At 41.1% G+C, this 13,083-nt stretch overlaps 1 protein-coding gene across 2 annotated transcripts in view; it reads right to left on the reverse strand.

Annotated features, from left to right (window-relative positions):
* Positions 1 to 13,083, reverse strand: part of DNAJC13 (DnaJ heat shock protein family (Hsp40) member C13) — a 48,227-nt gene that overhangs the window by 1,680 nt on the left and 33,464 nt on the right. For both annotated transcript variants that reach the window (XM_074151023.1, XM_074151022.1), the window contains 16 exons: positions 12,712 to 12,891; positions 11,773 to 11,940; positions 11,038 to 11,151; positions 10,585 to 10,701; positions 9,851 to 10,028; positions 8,970 to 9,061; positions 8,500 to 8,599; positions 7,972 to 8,046; positions 7,694 to 7,806; positions 7,127 to 7,296; positions 6,709 to 6,751; positions 5,617 to 5,790; positions 4,416 to 4,595; positions 4,021 to 4,161; positions 3,393 to 3,536; positions 2,465 to 2,564 (listed from right to left, as the gene is read on the reverse strand). In XM_074151023.1, coding sequence (XP_074007124.1) covers positions 2,465 to 2,564; positions 3,393 to 3,536; positions 4,021 to 4,161; positions 4,416 to 4,595; positions 5,617 to 5,790; positions 6,709 to 6,751; positions 7,127 to 7,296; positions 7,694 to 7,806; positions 7,972 to 8,046; positions 8,500 to 8,599; positions 8,970 to 9,061; positions 9,851 to 10,028; positions 10,585 to 10,701; positions 11,038 to 11,151; positions 11,773 to 11,940; positions 12,712 to 12,891 — 2,089 coding nt within the window. The remainder of the gene's footprint in view (positions 1 to 2,464; positions 2,565 to 3,392; positions 3,537 to 4,020; positions 4,162 to 4,415; positions 4,596 to 5,616; positions 5,791 to 6,708; positions 6,752 to 7,126; positions 7,297 to 7,693; positions 7,807 to 7,971; positions 8,047 to 8,499; positions 8,600 to 8,969; positions 9,062 to 9,850; positions 10,029 to 10,584; positions 10,702 to 11,037; positions 11,152 to 11,772; positions 11,941 to 12,711; positions 12,892 to 13,083) is intronic.

Here is a 13,083-nt window from a genome sequence, read left to right on the forward strand (position 1 = left end):
CTTGGTACTAGACCTTCAGCCTACACTGCTAATCCTCAACATAGTACCTTCTGCCCCGTCCTTTACTCTCCCCACCCCCTTAAGTCATCCTCACTCATTTCTCCTAAGTTTACTATCCCTTCGTGCCCCACCTTCCCTTCTCACTCTACAGCCCGGAGCCGTGACATCAGGGCATGGTTTGTCTCCTTGCAAATGGTCCCACACTACTGCTGCGAGCAGGAGAGCAAAGCAAGCAGTGCCTTTTGTAAAAAAAAACCTGCCTGGCTTCAGAAGGGGACTTCTCTTTGCCAGCCCATCGGTGGCACCTGCCAAGAGCCAGACCCACATTTACATGTCCTAGTACAAAAATTCCATTAGTTCTCTTGTCCCTCAACTTTTTCCATTGTGGAGGATTCCTAACACGCCTCAGAAGTTTAGTTTCTCTGTAGTACCAGCAGTAGCGTCAGGCAACACAAGTTAGTTTTCTGCCGCTGTGTGCTCGAGGGTGGCAAGTTTATCGGAGTTGTGCAGTTTGGGACCACCATTAACACTCGTTACGGTTTATGACATGCAGCTACTCCTGGGAATGCAGCAAGTGCAGGGTGCATTTAGCGAGATGGTATCTACCTGCTTTAGAGAGCTACACAGAAGTTAGCAAGCTGCCTGGCAGAGCAGATCTAAAGCCCACTTCTCAGGTGAAGGGGACTGCTGCCAGTTAGAAGGGAAGGAGAAGAGACACCTGAGGGAAGAGAAATAAGCAAGGGAAGTTTCAAGGGAAGTGCAAATAGCAAAGCAATTCGAAGCAAGAGATAAGGCAGAATACAAGATAAGGCAGGTTAAAAAACAAAGCTTGTATTTTGGTTTCCATTTATACCTTGCATTTGTACAGCATCTTCATTCTACATTTGCAAGCGCTTAAACACTAGGCAATTTAAATGCAGCACAGGCCTTAAGGCAACTGGGTAGCTATGTTGCCCCCAGTCTCCAGCCTTACCGTGTCTGCTGTAGTTTCAGTTCTTAGCCAGCAATCAGGCAGCACTTATTTCATATTTCTAATTTATAGTATTTATGAAATAACAAGAAAATTTAGTACCAAGTGTTCTTTGTCAAAGTGGCATTAAACGGTGCAATAAACTGAAAACTCCAGAGCTAAAGCACAAGTGTTGCGACATACCTACTCTCAAAATATTAAACATCTGCTTCTAGAATATTTAATTCCTGACTTGAAAGGCTCTTGCTTCATTTTCTCAAAAAACATGCTAGTATCTTGCAAGAAAAAAAAAATTCCTGTCTGTATGGCCATCTGATTTATATCTCATTAATTCAGTTACCCTCAAAAGCTTTACTGGGATTCCTACATTGGATGAGACAGGGAAGTTCCATCCACGCGGCACATATTGCCTTTCACAAAGGACTCCAAAACTTTACCTGGGAGGCTAAACTTTTAAGACCAAATGATTGTTCAGCTGGTGGCCATTGAGGGGTCAGAAGTCCGCATCATATGTTGCTTTAGACAAAGTTTGCTACAATGTCCTTACATGAAATATTTTCAGATACAGCCACTAATCTGTGAGAGTGAAGTTTCGGACTGTGATACAGCAAAATGCAGTCATTAAAGCTGTGTCTGAAGTGCTGCACGTGAGTGGGGGAACCACCGGAACGTGATTTGCTCTGACGTAACTGTTCTGGGATTGTGTCCAGGCTCTGCCATCACCAGCAAGGAAGTTCACATCAGCTGCTATCTTGCGTGTGCACACAGCACCGTGCACAGCTAAAGTGCTTCTCTACACTGCTAGTGGGACTGAGGTGACAACCCTGGGGTGCCATTTCAGTCTTGGTGTCACCAGCAGGGGACTCACCCAGGGTGCACCAGTATAGGCCACAAGCTCCCAGTACACAGGCACATGGCCATTCCCATGCGAGAAGGGCCCAGGCCAGCGCACTGGGTCTGACTGGAACACGGCCTCACGCTCCCAGCTATTAACATTCAGACTGTTCCGATGCTACAACTACACGCCCAACGCTAAAGCAGCATCATTCACATTCAATGACAATTAATACATACAAAGTCTAAGTGATTTTGAAGAAACTTCACTCCTCCTCCCCCAACCTTGGAAAACAATCTGTTCTAGAACCGAAACAGACTGATCCTGAGAAAGCACTGAAAGTTACTGTCATTCATTACCTCTGATGACATCTCTGCTTTAGCACTACGGGCTACTTGCAGGACTCGCAAGTGTCCAGATTCCATTGCTCTGATATTTTAGAAGTAGGTACAAAGACCACACAGAGAAATATGTTCTCAACCACAAAAACATTTGGCTTTTGCCAAGTGTTTCAAAAACTTACTGCATTTTTACAGCACTGAGCGCTCAGACCACATGATGGCACTAGATCCTGAGGATAAACACTATCTCTGGAATCAAGTCTAACAATTAAGTAACAGCTCAGGGTGATTCAGGACAAACAGGAAAGGGTTGCTAACCTGTGAGGTATCCTGCTGTTTGTGTCTCAGAAATGAACAAGTCATGTTTCTGATCCTTGAAGGCACTCCACACAGAAGAACGAGTCAGAATTTCATTCACCTACAGCATTTGGAGACATTTAACACAGTGAGCAAGTGACATTTGTCATGTTCTACGGGAACAAACCCATTTTCTAGAACCAAACTGTTCTGAAGGGACTTCCAAACAGCGTGGCAGTAGTTTAGGCTGCAATACAGAATAACTTATTTCCAAGGAGACTGTATCAACTTGCTTTTCCATTTGAATTGTGCAGCTGAACACTTAATGCAAAAAGCTCATAAAGAAAAGTCATTTAGCTGCTTGACTTTCTCCCTTATTCCCCAGTTAGGTGACAAGGAAAAGCAACCCTGCAAGCAGCCACTTCCCATAAGTCTAGAGCTTAGGCAGAACAGGAGTTTTCCTGTACTATAGCAAGACAGGGGCAATATGGAGGAAAGACCTATCCCCAGTTTCCCTCCCTTTGAGAAAGTTTTCAACACAAGGTTGAAGGGAAAGGCACCAAGAACTAGCACAGTTACTGGGACAAATTTTACCAACTTGGATATACACCCATAACACCACTACAGTTGTCTACAACAGGATTTATCCAGGAAACAAAAAGACATTTGCATCTCTAACTGAAGTTCTGAAGAGTTGTCAGTAGAAGCCTTACTAGCTCACAGAACATTTCTCCCACTTGGAGTTTGTCTTTATTAATGCTTTTCACATGCATTGAACCAGTGAACTCTCCACAAGAGATGGAGACCTTCCAGCCCACAATGACTTTGCAGTTACACAATGTTAATAACAGGTGAAATAATGCACGAGAGCCGTAAGATCAAACAAGGGATGTTCAGAATTCGATCTTCCAAGTGTACAAAGGCCAGTTAAGGACCTGTCAGTCCGTACCTGTTCTCCGTACTGCAGGCTGCGAGACATGGATTTCAGAGTTTTGACAATCTGAGCTTTTGTTGCAGAAGGGCTTTCCAGGTTCTCAAGACCAATACCTTCAAGCAGCTTTAGAAGGTAAGGGACCAAATCTGCTTTCAAAGCCTGCAAACATATCCAAATGAGTCGTCTTAACATGGACTAGGAAGTTCCATACAGATGTTTTACATTACTAGCATTACTGTGAACCAAAAGTATCAACAGCTATTAGTAAGCACATTTTTAGCTAGTCAGTTTTTCCTGAGCTCTATCAATATGTAGAAGAGAAAACAAAGCCAGCATCCAGCAGCTCTGCTCTGTCTAGGTATAAACTCCGCTGAATTAGCTGGCATTCCTAAGTTAGGCTTTCTCAGTAGACACAAGCCATCGCTATCCTATGCATTAAGCATCAATGCTCAGACAACTTCCTAGAACTGGTTTGCAGTTTGGATGAAGGACTGACTTCTCCAACATGAAAAGCACATTAGTTAGATGGCTTCTTGGAAGCCTCCCAGACGCTTAAGTTGAACAGTATCTCAGTTCTTATTAACAATTTAGATACCAAATATAAAAATATCACATGTTTACAGTCTGAGAATGTTCTACTTACTTGGGCTACTAAGTCATTTTGCTCCTTCTGAAACATTCGATTAAGTGCTTCACAGGCTACGCCAACTATATCCGATCTCTTTTTCATTCCATTCATGAGAGGGCTAATGGTCTCCAGGGATGCCATTGCTCGAACACAAAGCTATAGAGAGACAGAAACAGCCAGAGTACTTTATTTTATGCTAAGCCGGACAGTCATAGTAGATGTGGTCAGCCAAGACCCTAACTTTATCAGTGTCTTTAATATCAATTCCGCATTAATTAGCTACAAATCCCTGCTCACCAGGTTCACAGTATTTATAGTTAGAATAATGCCCTTCCAGGAACACTACTGAACACCACAGATAACTCCAGTTATGCTTTTTTCTCCCCTTGAGCACTTCAACGTTTCAGTACCTCATTGTCAGACAGTATGTGCATAACACGAATGGCACTTTTAGGAATGGCATTGTTCTTGTGGTTCATAGCTTGGATTATCTTGTGAAGATGACCAAGCGGAGGAACTTGATCAGCCAGCTGAGGCTGGGCACTGAACAGGCACACAGTTGCTGTGGTAATGGTTTCTAAAGTTTCCCCCTGCAGAAAACCAAAAACCAAGAGAATATGTTAACTCAGTAAAGCCTTATGTATCACCGTAAGAGTAACATATCTCAATTGCTCTGCATTAGAGATTTATTTCCTTAATGTTTGTTAAAACAAGAAGTTTAGAAGAGTGTGATGAGCTCTAACAGTGGCAGACATTCACTAGATTCATGAACACCGATCGCAGAAGTTTCTAAGCTCTATTTCCACTATCTAGAGAAACAGAGGCTGCAGCCTCTCCGTGCACAGCAGCCCACGTGTTACCTTGCTCAGTGGAAGCCTGGCAGTGCGCATGTTTAGGCTGAGCGCCTGAACGCCTTAAAGAGTTCTGCAGTCTGTGCAGCAGCACTCGCCACACGTGCTGTGTTCTGCATATACCGCTACAAACTGCCACCCCATCTTTATTACAAAGATGTCTGGTTTATTCAATGTGCCAGTGAGGTGCCTCCCTGCAAGTCTAAGCCAGTATCTGCCTGAACGCTGTTTAAAATTCAGTTTTTAGTAGTATCATTAAGTTACCGACTTGAACATTGTTCTCATTCAAACTGTAACGTTAGTTCTACTGCATTACACTAGTCGTTAGGTGGCAGCCTTGTATAGGTCACATAACAAACACCAGAGTGGGAACTTGGTGTTGCAGAACTACACTAGAAGTGTCAAGAGCTGAAAATTTTTAGGCAGTGTAGAACAAGCGCCATTTTCTTAGGCTGGTCAGTCATGGAATAATTAAGGACACTGCATTTGTTAAGCCTCAATCTCTACCATAAAATAAGCCTCTAAAACTTACTGAAACTAGTTCTGTGGCTTCAGGGACTTTAAAAGCACTGTCTCACATTCAGAAGTTGCCTAGACATATCAACATGCTTTTACAGAGAGTCAGAAAGCAGACCCAAAAAAATAAAATCATTCATGTTCAGAAGAAAGTGCAAGAATCTAAGTTAATCAGATACTAAAAGACTAGTAGCTTTAGACTGCTGAACAAATTCAGAAAGCACAATCAGAAAAATCAGCTTACATGGGGGTTATTTTTCTCCAGTAGTTCAGTAAACTTTTCCAACAGTGCAATGAGAAATTCTCTTGGTTTCCGTAAAACCCAGGCCGGCTGGGCAATAAAAATCCTTAGGAAGACTCCCCCCACTGAAAGTTCACCTTCTGCCTCACCATACACCACAGCAAAGTCTTCAGGCAGCTGTTGAATTGTAAAGCAGGAGGAGTTATTGGCAAGGGTATTTGCGAGAGCTGTAATTGCTTCTCTAACATCATGACTGTAAGTGTTAACGGACACTGAACTAACTGCATTCTCCAAAACAGAGCTGTGCAAGATCAACAAACACTTCATCTTGAAGAAACACAAGGTAAGAAGCGAGAATAGAGAGAACAGTGCGGGCAGGACTGCTGCAGTGGACTTCTCTTTCAAAGAACACAAGTAACTGAGGCTACAATTATACTAGTGGTAAACGCTAGTTCAACAGTCCCAGCAACAAGGCTGATAAGAAAGCCCTTTCCTTCCTTCCTTGCACACTTCAGGGGAAGATTTCTCACCATCAACTAGGGAAGCTTCCAGTTTACACCAGCATCAAAACAGCTATCCTGCATGTGTTCAGAAGTTGTTTTAATGCTGAACTAGACCACTGTTGGGAGGAAGTCACACCTGGCCTTTCACAAATACTGTGAAAGGCTACAGACAAACATCTCGCTGATTGACCTGATGTGATGGAATTGCTCAGGACAATTTTTGAGATTAGAGTCTTACTAACGCCCCTGAACATTTACCAAGAGCAAGTTTACTACAGCTGTGTAATAAGTGACAGGGCTTTTTCCAGCCAGTGTTCTCCTTTGTTGCTGACTTTTGATAAGTTTTAGAATGACCTGAACTATCAGAAAATTCAGAGTATTACTGGCAAAACCACTGTCAATAAAGTGTCTGATTTCAAGGTCCAAGAAGTAACGAAAGCATCGATTCAACACTAAACCAGTTATGTTAGCACAGCAGTGAGCTCCTGGTGGTACTTTAAGAGCAAAGCCTGTCAGTTACATACATGCATATATCATCAGCTGGCTTACAGTCTCCCTGGACGCACTCAAAGCGGAAAGAGTATACTTTTACCTTCCAGTTAGTGTCAGGGTTGTCCCTCTGAAGTTTAAAGTGCCTTTAAAAAGAAAGTAAGTTTTAGCAAGCAGTAAAAGAAGCAGTCGTCTTCCCTACTTGACAGCTCAGTCTCCCTCTATCATTGTGAAGTAGTTCCAGTTTCTAAACCCCATTTTGTTCTCATTGTTACCCCCTCCCAAGTTTTACAGCAGTGAGCAAATACCTGGATTGTGCACAAACTGCACTTGCGTCACTGAGTTACGGGCACAATATACAAACAGTGAACAAGTTTCTTTTCACTGAAGTCTGGCTGGCAAGGATTCTACTTTTTACAGGCAGAGCTCTGTCTGACACTTCTCCTATAGCAGCTCCGGTTTACTGCCACTAAAAGAGCGTCTCTGTTAAGGAAATACTTAGTCAGTGGGTCTCCACATACTCAAGCATCATTTCTCGAACTGTTGTTGATACTCTCTCTCTGGAGTTGTCATTCCAAATTAACTCAGGATTTTCATGAGTTCCCTCGAAGATATGAACAGCAGCTTCCGGGTTGTCTCTCATGGCATCCATGAAGACTCCAGGTAAAAATTTCATTAGTGTGATTCTAACCTAGGAAGGATGAACAGAATTGACATTTAGGATACCATAAGACAAACTAACTGACAGAAAAATAGACAACTCGAAGAGTCCAATTATTTGTAGCGCTAGATGTCAACTGCTAGACCACCACCACAAAAATGAAATAGAGCTATCATTTTAAATAGCAATAGCCAATAGGAGGTCTGAAATCTAGGTATCTAATGTTAAAGTCATTCCAAATGGAAACCAAACTGCTTATAGTAGCTACAATAAACACAACTACTTCTAGAAGTCTTCTCAGATTAAAAGGTAACTATTTTGAAAGAGTCAGATTGCTCTTCACGTGAACGTTTCAGTCACAGAAGGAGGTTTTTTTGTCCCATCTTTAGAAAGAGGCAGGTCCAACAAGAGCTGTTAAGATTCTTACCTTTGGACCCACCAGCTTATCTGCAGTCATTTTGGCAAAGAGCTCTGCTGTTTGGGCTCGGACCTGCGGATGAGTTGAGTTGCAAAACATATCTAGTAAGTAGATTAAAGCACCTGTACAAAGAGATAGGAAAACATTCACATTTTTTTTCTGGTCACAAGTAGTATGACTTCACTAATTCCACACTGATTGTTCTAAAGGGAAGAGTAAGATTTGGCCATTGTATTTACTTTAAGCCCAGTGTTGCAAAAACATTTGCTTTCAATACAGTACTGTACCTTTTGCCATAGCCTCTTTAATTATTTTTGTGCTTGATGTCAAAGCATACAAAGTTTCAAGGACAAGTTGCCGACCTGTCAAAATAAAAGAGTATTGAGAACTTTGTGCCATACAGACTATTAACTAATCAAAGATGAACTAAACTCATCTTAACAGAAAGCTGTATCAAGACTGCAGTGAAGCTTGTGATAATTGCAAGCTCAGGGAATTCTGGCTAAATTCAGTTAGTTAAGGAATGTCAAATCAATCATACATTCTAGTACAGCATAACTTCCGAGTTAGATGCTTACTACCTACATTCCCTAAAAGAATTAGTCAATGAACTACAACACAATTCAAACACCTGCAATTCATACATTTCAGCTCATACATTTAAGACAACAAACAGGTTACATAGAACTTTTTTTTTAATCATCCGCACTGAAATGCTGTTTTAACCTAAAACTCAGCAGTAAGTTCAGCCACCTGCATTAATTTCTGAGTGGCAACCCTTTGCTTTGCAAGGCTAAGATTTATACAGTACATACTTGAAGGTAAGGAATGCAGGAGTGCCAGTAAGTTAGCGAGAACCATTGCCTCAGCAATGTTGTTAACACATTCTTGGTTACTTGTTACTATGTTCACTACCTGTAAAAGATCAGAAACAACACTTGGTTATATTCCAGCTGTTAAGACTTTATCAAGAAAATGCAGTGTATGATGAAGTCAGTCACCTTACTGGCCAATAAAGTTACTATTTACAATGTTCACTCCTGTCACCAAATTGCCTTGTCACCTCAGGGAAGAAGGGAGCCAAGGACACAGGCAAGAAGCCATCACTTGTTCCTGCAAGGAGGAACTGACACTTGGATCCCCAATCTTGATACTGTTTAGGTGCTACTCCAGGTTTATACTGATTATGTAGAGCATCCAGACAGGGGGTGGTTTGGAGATTGTTTTGTTTGGGGTTTTGGTGGGGTGGTTTTTGTTTTTTGTTGTTTTTTTTTTTTTTTTTTACCTCCAGAGCCAACTGCTGCACCTGGCCAGCTCCATGAACACGCAGAAGGGAGAATATCAACTTAAAGTGACCTATGCATTCACACTCAGAACCTGCAAGAGACCAAATAAGTTACTTTCTTCTTGTTAGCCTAAGCATTCACAGAAGGCCATCCCAAGTCTGCATTCCACTATACAGACAGGTGTTAAACTATACAGAACTATAAAACGATGGAGTCCTGTCTACTAATCTAACTTCCACAAAGCCTCAGATCAACAGTATTTCAAAAGGAGAGGATACTTCCTCCCTCCAAGATAAATTGCTTTTAGAACTAACATATAATAACTACGGGAAATCATAATTGCGTGTCTCAGGCTTTTCCAGTCTGTACATGGGTAACTGTTCATAAATCTTTGCTGGTATTAGCTACTTACTCTCAAGAACATCCCCTCCTATTTTAGTAAGGCACTGACATGTTTTTAGGTGTTTACTAGTATGCAGTAGTCAGCTCAAGGTTTTTTGTGGTGGTTTTGTTTTGTTTTTTTCCCCTTGTTGGATGCAAGGAAGTTTAAAAATCAGCTAGAGATCCTTTGAAGGATTACAGAAAGTTTTACCCAAGAGGTTTAAGTCTTCCTGACAACAGCAGGCTAGAATTAGAGTTAAAACCCAATGTTCCAGAGGGAAAACTAGATAAGGCTTAGATTTCACACAAAACCTTAATACATCTACTGATAACGTTCTCCAGAAAAAAAAAAGCAGCGCAAGTCTATATGGCTTATCACCGATGCTGAGGTCTACCAGCCAGCAAAACAAGCTTCCTTCTCAACGGAAGATAGAGGTCTGTGGTTTTTTTAGGGTTGTCCACAAGTAAGCCTTTCAGGAAAGTTCATTTTTAAGCCTACCTGGGTTGTGCTTTATCACATTTCTCAGAGCCTCCAGGGCCATTTCAACTCTCCGTAACCGATCTCCATGTTGATTGGACTCTACTTTCCCGGTCTGTGTTATTGCCATTAGCGTATAGAGGTACTGTGCTTGTGAGCCTACGTAGTCCAAGAGGCTTGCAGCAAATGCTTTAGGAAGCTTTAAATTAGAAATGAGAGCATTTTCAGCTGTGTGATGCAACAGTATTTACAATAGAAGAAAGCGTATCCAGATAACTTTTCCTACATTTCACATAGCCCTTTCTTCCAAACAGGGAGACAGGAAATTTTTTTTTTCTATGATCACTATACCATCTGGAGCACATTAACCTTCTTTACATCTAAACACACCATTAAGAAGCTACTACTACAACACCACTCTTAAGGTATATGTTTGTCCATATATACAGATGGACAGCAATGCCACAAGGTGGAATCACTACCTCCTGGAATTACTGAATCAACCTGACCATCTTGCAGTGTAAGCTTGTAAAGAAAAGCATTAAGTCACCCAAAGCAGCACATCTTCCGACAAACTCCTTGTTCTTTCACGTTTATTCTGCTCCAACAGAGAGATATCCCATAATATGCTGGTCATTGAAGGAAATTTCCGTAAGATTTTTTATTTTCTCCATTCCGTTTGCAATGACAGATAAAGAGGAAGAAGCAACATTCCAAATACTAGTTTCAACAGGAAGGTTTCAGCTTCATCTCACCTCTAGTTGGAAGGTAGGGACCTCATTGTAGACTCTAACAAAAATCTCTCCCACAATAAGCTCCTTTGCATGGTCACTGAAGACAAAGTCGGATCCATAGCTCTTGTCACAATCGCCCTTTAAGCAGATAAGCAGCACACACTCAGACAGAAAATAATCTTGTAGAAAGTGTAAAGCTATAGCCCGATAACGAAACAGACAATACTTGAACAGAAAACTTAAAAGCTTTAGCAGAAGTCAGAAGCTTAAGACAGACTGAAACATTACAAGAAATAAACAAGCAAATACTTAGGTTTTTTGTTTTAAGACCACTGAATGAAGGAAGTGACTTAGGAGTAGACAACAATGGATACTTGTATTAACTACACCACTGTATCAACAAGTGGATGTACCAAAACATGAAACAGTTTAAAACAAAAATAGTAGTGGAATTTAAAGTAAAGAGTATCTTACTCTCTTAATCATGCTTTCTTGTTGAGATTCCAAAAACTCAAGTAATTCAGCTCTTGTCCCATTGTTCCAGATCAAGTAGGGGTTCTCTGTGTTACTGTTAAGCATCTTCAGAGTCTAAGGAAAAGTAATTTACGTGATGCAACAAGTTTACAACAGTTCTGGATCATTATGCACGGTAATCAGCTTGTTTCATGATATTAGTTAATCCAACCTCATTAACAACTAGACCAATTTTATAAGCAAGTTTAAAGTGTCAAGTTTCCCACATACTGGAAAAAACAGTATGTGTAAGTTATCTGGGACAGTACAGTCTATATTTTAGTTTTTCTTCATTCTACTTCAAGCCATGCTTGCTTCAGATTCTCCTTTTGTTTTTGACACTGAGCAGCAACTATCTGCAGTATCTCTTTGTAAATGACGACTTTGGTACCACTTTTAAAGGGAGAAGTTTAACCGTTGCTGTCATCATTATAACCTTAAACCTTCAACAATTAACTCAACTTGTTTGCTCTCACATTTGTTTTGCAAGTATTATTGCACAGGGTACTGTTCCTGTCCATAGTGTCTGAGGCTAAACCAGTTTATTTTGCTTGCAGTTACTCCAACTGCTAAGAAAAAAAAAATATCACACTGCTATTCTCTGCATCAGGTTGGTCTAAAAGTTCAACGTTTCAGAAGCAACCAGGTGCTCCTTCCATAAATCACTAGAGAAAGCTTTGACCAACAGATGCTCACCTCAGTAGGACTGACCACAGCAAGTTTCCTTGCAATATAGGGTGTCAACATTCCAGCCAAGCTTTTCCTGATCGTTGGGTTCTCAGGTGTAGCTTGTTCTTCAGAGAGATACCCTCCAAGGCGACTCAAGGCCAGGAGACTGAGCTTAGCAAGGCTATTCGCTACCTCCTGAAAAATACAAGGACAGTTATAAAAAAGCTAGAGCTTACTGAAGAAATACTAAGCTCAATACGATCACTGTGTTGTGGACTTCATAAATGCAGTTAGACGTGAGCACTGATAAGTAGGAAAAACTGGGGCACCAAGATGAGCCAAAAGCTACAGCAACTCTTTAGCATAATAGCTTCTGACCAGACAACAGTTCCTGCTGGCACCATCAAATATCAGCATAAATAAGCCTTTTATGACAGCAATACACGAGTTAATAACTACAATAGACTGTTCAAAGCTCAGTAGGAAGAAGAGCCACACTTAAGAGCGTCACCATTTAAGGAAATGGAAGTGTGAAGTCACTTACACAGCTGTGGGGCAACAGGAACAATATAGTCCTAGACATTTCAGATAAGGTCATTGTATCACTAGACAATCCCTTCAGTTCAGCCTTAAGAGAAAAGAACTTTTTCTTCTGATAGCACAAGTTTTTTACTGTTCACTGTGGATAAAAATCTCTAGCATTAAGTCTATCAGAAACTGCAGGTTCTACAGCTTTAACATTTGAATTCAAAACATGAGCTTCTCTTGAAAAAAAAAAAAACCCAACCAACCCCAAACAATAGCATTTACACTATTACACCAAAGCCCCCTTCCAAAACTGCTCCGTTAACATTACTGTTCATGTAATTCCGTGACTAACAAGTATTTGAATACACTTACGTTGTTAGTAAGAGATGGCAAACAACAACCTTTGGAGTCTGAAAGCGTGCACCTTGCTAACATTACCTGGTGATTTGAATCTTCACTTTTCTGAATTCCGCTCTCTTCTAGCGTATAGTCATAGTTGAAGAGGTAACCCAGTAAGTACCAGAGAACTCCAGCTTGGAACAAGTGTGTTTGTAGCCAGTAATCTAAGGCAAAGGAGCTAACACACTCTACTCCCAAAGAAGCTACTCGTGGTATGTTCTGAGGGAGGAAAAAATGTTTGCTTTAATACTTGTGACCAAATAAAGCCAACTGGCTTCCTTACCAAACAAAGACTTAGAGCCAAAATTTTCTAATTCTAGAGTACTACGTAAGCAGCACAGAGATGAAAATTGAAGTAGACAGAACAAGTTAACTGTCTGGTAGCCAAAAAACATGGCTAAGTAGTCCGCA

Source organism: Numenius arquata, chromosome 7 (assembly GCF_964106895.1).
Source record: "Numenius arquata chromosome 7, bNumArq3.hap1.1, whole genome shotgun sequence".
Classification (NCBI taxonomy): Eukaryota; Metazoa; Chordata; class Aves; order Charadriiformes; family Scolopacidae; genus Numenius; species Numenius arquata.